General features: G+C 43.6%; 1 protein-coding gene across 1 annotated transcript in view; it reads left to right on the top strand.

Annotated features, from left to right (window-relative positions):
• Positions 1-5,574: 5,574 nt before the first annotated feature.
• cep170ab (centrosomal protein 170Ab) overlaps positions 5,575-6,488 on the top strand; it is a 22,166-nt gene continuing 21,252 nt past the window's right edge. Inside the window, exons 1-3 of the mRNA XM_062534914.1 lie at positions 5,575-5,747; positions 5,883-5,972; positions 6,081-6,162. Of these exons, the coding sequence (XP_062390898.1) occupies positions 5,643-5,747; positions 5,883-5,972; positions 6,081-6,162 (277 nt within the window). The 5' untranslated portion in view covers positions 5,575-5,642. The remainder of the gene's footprint in view (positions 5,748-5,882; positions 5,973-6,080; positions 6,163-6,488) is intronic.

Here is a 6,488-nt window from a genome sequence, read left to right as displayed (position 1 = left end):
TTTTCCTTCCGAAAGAAAGTGAGAGACAGAGCAGATGAGGAGGGTGGCAGAGAAGCCCCCTGAGCTGCTGCAAGTTCAAGTGCGGACGTGACGTTCCAGCGAACTTGAACGTCAGTGCGATAGATGGACTCAGACACGCACGACAGGGGCAGGACGGTGAGCGAGCGAGCGCGCGGGTGGGAGGGGTGGGGGAGAAGAATGAAACCAATGGACGGTCATTATGGGATGCATATGAAAAATAGACCCTGGGAAGCCAATGGGTAGAGGGATCAGGGATTGGGGGCGAGAGAGAGAGAGAGAGAGAGACGGACAGAGACGAGTAGGCAGAGCAACCAATTATTGACATGGGTTCAGAGAGTCCGCTGGAGGGTTACTTGAAGAGGAAATTGGCTGCCACTCTCCCCCCTTATCTTGGAAATAGATTATAGGCAAAGGCGAAGCGCGGCAAACGGAGGAGAAATACCGCCCCTACCCCCCCCCCCCCCCCCCCCCCCCCAACACCTTGAGGTCCACAATGCAATGTGAAAATGAAAACATCCAACATAACCACATTTCTTGAATGTGAAACAACTCGAGGTGAAAACACAGTTAAGCTCTTGAAGAGCTCGCTACGCACCATTTCCCCCCACATTTGGGGAATATACGTTGTGGTATGACAACAAGGGACTTCTCAAACAAATTGACTCGGTGTAGGATGCGTGTGAATGCACTTTTTCACAGAATAGCAGGACCACTGACATGCACAAAAAAGTCTCTGTTTTAAAACTTCAGAGTTCTAGAAAATCCAACACCAGGCGTTATTTCCCAAACTATTTATAACTAAAAACAAATCTGGTTCTTTTCCAAATTCTTCTCTTCATTAAACAGGGTAAACGCAGGAGAGCATAAAGTAAGAATAGTCTCTCTCTTCAGCAATTTGAGCCTTTGGTGTTTCTGTCCAATGTGATTTAATTGTCCATGAAGACTCCCTTTGACCCCAAACCCCGTGGAACCAATAGGACCCGCAATTAGTCTCAGAGAGGTATTTGCACCATATTGTGGCCATTGAGTAAATGATAGATGTTTATTATTATTATTATTATTTTACTATTTATGCTATGTGTCTGAGGACTAATAATGTGTATTACAACGCATGATTCTGAAGGAACAATGGAAATATATATTATGGCTTTTAGATGCTTTTGCATCTGATCTCTTCATGTTTTCCACGAGTACTGTTAGTGATGTATTTTCCCTCTCAGGCAGAGTGGAACTCGGTGTTTCTGAATGGGAAACACATTATTTATTTCCGTTAGTTTTAGTAGCTTATTCAAACTACTATAGGTACACAAGTCATTAACTCATTCACTGCCATTGACGTCTTTAAACGTCAATTTAGACACATACGTTCACTGCCATTGACGTCTATAGACGTCAATTGCCTTTTTCAATGGGGAGGGCTCCTGGGTGAGCTTGGGAACGATCTGGCAGAGTTTCAGGCTTGTAAACAGACTGTACTAGCGATCCGAACCGCTAGATGGCAGCAGTGCCATTTGGATGATTAGTATCTGCCTGCAAAGTGCACATACAGACACATGCAACCAGCATGCAACAAGCTAACACTGAAGATCGACCACAGTGGATCTAGTTTGCACGCGATGCAGGGAATAAATATGCTTACTTCTTACATCAAGGATGGAAAACACGTGAACGGTATGATCCATTTACATTGGATATTGCTATATAGACTAACAACAACTTTGCTAGTGCTAGCTTGCTAAGTCTACCGTCCTGTTCAGAGTCTATAGCGACCATCAGAGTCCCTAGCAACCTTGACGAGACTGACGAGATAACAGTGCAATCGTGGTTGACATACTACTGAAACGCTAACGTTAAAAAGTTGATTTTCACAAAAAGATCGTTTTCTCCACTTTTTGGTCAAAAACAGGTGTTTTTAGCTTAACTAACCCATGTTCTACTGGTGATTGCTAAAGAACGGAAAACGCTAGAAACAAACCGTTTTTTCCTGGTGAAAGAAGAGAGTCTACTCTTTCATTTGGTACCTTCGATGTTTACATAGTCATAAAGCTCACCGTTCGGTGGATCTTGGAAAAACAGTCAAAATGCTGTAAAACGTCTGGCAGTATGGAGCACTCTGCACTGAAAATCGCTGGCAGCCAATGAGTTAATCAAACTTCTACCTGCGTGTTCAACAGACAGCGCAAATGTTGCCTATCCAACATGATTTCAGATGTGCAGCCAGTGGTTGGACTGTTACTTGACGCAAAAGCTCCCTCTACCGTCAAATTAGATTAGTTGTTGTTCGCGTATCAAAAAACATTTAGTGGTTACTTGAGGCCATCTAACGAGTGGGAAACGAAATTGCATTTTTAAAAGGAGTTCGAGAGTTCAGAAATCGACTTCTATTTAGGAAAGGTTTCTTTCATACTGCTAATTTGCAAGTAGCAGCTACTATACAGATGGTGTTGGAACTCTCAGCAGATTATTTGTTTGCTTCCACTTGTTTGAAATCAGGTTATCCGATAATGCGCAATTGTGCCAAACTGCTTCAGCAGTATCCAAATTAAGCGCACGTTTGTGTATACCTGCGCCGCCTTAGGCTGGGATTATACTTGCCGTTAGACCAAACGTAAGCGTATGCGACCGTGTGCGACCTGCTGTGTCCTGTGTACAGACTCGCTGCAGCATTACGCACCTTACTGGAGGTCTTCACCAGGGGGAGACTATTAGCCTAATATCAGATGTGGATGTGGCCATGTGCCATTGTTTACTCTCATGATTGCCCCCAGCTTTGATGTCGATAATGCATCTTGCAGTCACTTTCTTTTGGTAATGATCGCCCCCTACTTTCTTGTCAGTATTGCATCTCGCGGACGCGTCGTGTTCGCTTGCGACGACGTGCACGACCGACGCACCAAACGACCGCAAAATACGCGAGACAGCCATGATGCGTACACGAACGCGTTGTCTACAGCAAGTCTAAACGTGCCTTTAAACTCCGCAGGTAACATCATCAGTATTTTATTATCAGTGCTATTAAATGTGTTTAAAGCCTCCTAGGTGTCGTGTATGTAAATACAGGTCATACACAGGCCTACTATATTCACATGTGGAATTATTTTTAGTCAGCTTTAACTCACACCTTTTACCTTCATCGTATTCTCCTCATCATAGTCCGTAACTTTCGTTCTTCCTCCCGTTTCCACTTCTCTTCCGAGCAGGCATTAGATGCTATGGTTTGTTGAATCTCCAGTTTAGACCTTTGGATAAAGCGGTAGGGGACTGGCATTGGTAGCAAATGGTGTTACTTTATCGATAAGACGATGCAGTCACAAAAGAGAGAATATTGTACTTTTTGGGGACCCCTGATCGAATCACTATTGCGTAACTTGCGTAAAGCATCTTTCACGCACGCCAGACGCGTCAGGGCAGCGCCACCCTGTGTCTAAGAAAGCAATGGCAACATTGACTAGGGCTGGGCAGCGAGTGATGATCTATGCAGAAAGCCACATCGGGGATATTTGCCTGCCTGTCGCAAAAACGCAAAGGGATACAAAACGGTAAGTACAGAGCGCACGTTTTTTAAGATTCAGAAGAATGACCACACCGACAGTTTAATTTCTTCAACCCTAAACGATGGCAAGAATGATAGTGATGGTTAATTAGCCGTGTTCGCGTCTTCCTTTGCTGCACGGCCTCGGCATGACTCGGAAATGACACATGATGCTGATCCTTTAGATAAGCTATTGACAACAGTGTTTTGAATTTTGTCCGTAATAAATGGCGCACACAGAGATATGTGTCGAACACAGAGACTCCAGCTTTATTTCTTGCCGACCAGAACAGAGATGTAACATCTCGTGAGCATCCTATTCGGAGGTCGCTATGGAATGGTCTAAATGTACTGTAGGCGTTTATGGAATAAACATGTTTTGCACATGTTCGATCAGCTCTCGTAAATGAGAGCCTTTATTAAGATATTTTGTTAACACTGCGTTGATCTGGAAACAAGGCAGATTATTGTGAATGTTGACATTGTTAGTGTCGATAATTAAATGTCAATACAGCGTTTCGATTAGATGCAAGCCATTGTGTTGTCATTTTCAGGTTGGCTCACAGTTGAAATAGGTTTGTATTTTAATAGTGTATTAATATTCACAAATTCGCAAATACTATGTATCTATAACATTCTAATACATTTACAAATAGGTCAATTGGTTCATTCATATCACTTCGAATCAGGACTGAAAACACGATCTATCTAGAGGAGGACTGGGTAGCCTACAGAAAACTGTGATGTGCTAGCATGGATCAGCTTCACGCTGGACCGCACACTATTAAGGCCAAGCCATACTTCCAAGACGTCCCGGTGCGATGGGTTGTGCTGCACGACCCAGCCTCATGAGCACACGAGATGTCTGTCTGAGGAGTTTCAGGATATGAAAATGTAAAACGAAATCTAGATATAGTGACTTGACAGGTCTAGAGCAGTAGGGTTCATAGAAAACACTGTTTACAAACATCACATAAATGCTGTGGCTGCCTTGTGGTGCTATGTGTTTGTCTTTTAAGAGAAATTAACTACATGTTCTCAGCGTCCTAAATCTGTCAGAAAATGTGGCGTGTATAGGCCGACACTCGAAGTGAACAGACAGACTCATCGAGGGTGTGTAGAGGGTGTGTTCCTCCTCATATTATTTGGTCACACACAATGATGTAAGGCTTTTTTTCTGGCCCTGACGTTTGCTGGCGGATGGCTACTGTGTCCGAGTGGCTCAGTTAGCACCGTTCGACTCAGCAGTATGATATGAAAGACAAGACGTCTCGCCTTTTGTCACATTGTGTTGTTTGATCACATTTCCTCTGCTAAGGGCGTTTTGGATCCTTACCCTGCTCTATGTTGGAAAAGAACACTGTCTGGGTGTGACTGGCCAGATTGTATAATTTGATTCGGTGTGGAGCTCTATTTTCAGGATTGAGGAAGGAATTATCTTATTTAGGCTGGAATGGGCGGAATTTTCTGGAATTTTGTAGGCTGGTAGAGTATGTATTGAATGTCTTGTTGCCTAGCTATTGTTAGAAACACTTGATGGCCCATGGGAAGATCTCAGTGCAAGAGGCGACACACCAGAAATGAATCCAATGTGGCCCTGTGGGAAAACAAGATACCTGTTATTGGATACACAGGAATAAACATGTACTAGATAAACATCTTTGCAGAGCCGCTAAGGGATGAATGTATGGCTGTATAAGTGTATACTGTAGGCTATATATACACACACTACTCACAAAAAGTTAGGGATATTTGGCTTTGGGTGAAATGTACTGTAATGTTTCAGTAGGGAAAGTATTGAAACATTGAACTGTTTGTACATGTGCATTCAAAAGTTCAGAGAAGGTCACATTAAGTTCACTAGTATATATAGAGTTATAGTAGATTTTAGATCCATCCTGAAATTTCACCCTAGCTGAATATCCCTGACTTTATGTGAGTAGTGTATAATATATGATATATTGATGTATTTTGTGATATGTGATATATTTTCTGGGTGTATGTTTCCTCTCCAAGGTGAAGCGCCTCGTTAACTAAGATGGCGTAGAGGTCAGCGGTCAGATGTGAGTAGAATCGTGAGAGCGCAGAGATGAGTCTGACCTCCTGGTTCCTGGTGAGCAGCGGGGGCACCCGCCACCGCCTGCCCCGCGAGATGATCTTCGTGGGCCGAGACGACTGCGAACTGATGCTTCAGGTAAAAAAAAAACAACAACAACATCAACAACAACTCAATTTCCCATGATTCAGTCTGCCTGCTGTCAGCAGACACGGCGTGGGGTTTTGTAGTTGTCTGGAGATGTTGACGTCTGCCATTTCCTGTTGTGTGCAGTCTCGCAGCGTTGATAAACAGCACGCTGTCGTCAACTATGACCCCGATACGGACGAGCACAGAGTGAAGGACCTTGGGAGCCTTAATGGAGTAAGTCAGGCTATATAATGCCTAGTGAGTCTATTGAATTGATCTGAATTGTTCTGGGGGATTTGAATGTCTGTGGTTCCTCACTTCTCTCCTATTTCTCCAACGCAGACGTTTGTGAATGATGTCAGAATACAAGAACAAGTGTACACCACCCTGAAAATGGAAGACAAGCTGAGGTTTGGCTACGATATCCTTTCTGGGGCGTCTGTGACTTTCAGTAGTCGTCATCTAAGTCCTCATTCACTTTCCACCAGCCTACACTCTTAGAAAAAATGTGCTATGTAGAAAACTATTGGCTCTATTGCATGCTTCATATGTGGCACCACTTAATGGTGGGAGTGGAATACATCAAAGGAACCCTTAAGGGTTCTTTAAAGCCGGCATGGTTCGATATAGCACCCCGAGAACCCTTTTTTTTAAGAGTGTAAGACCATGCCATGGGGTATTATTAGAACTAGAGTCAGAGTGTGCGCTTTCAATAGGCTAGAAAAGCTCCCTCCAAAAAGCTGTGGTGGT

Source organism: Sardina pilchardus, chromosome 1, assembly GCF_963854185.1.
Source record: "Sardina pilchardus chromosome 1, fSarPil1.1, whole genome shotgun sequence".
NCBI classification, from domain to species: Eukaryota; Metazoa; Chordata; class Actinopteri; order Clupeiformes; family Clupeidae; genus Sardina; species Sardina pilchardus.
This window is presented reverse-complemented; position numbering and strand designations above follow the sequence as displayed.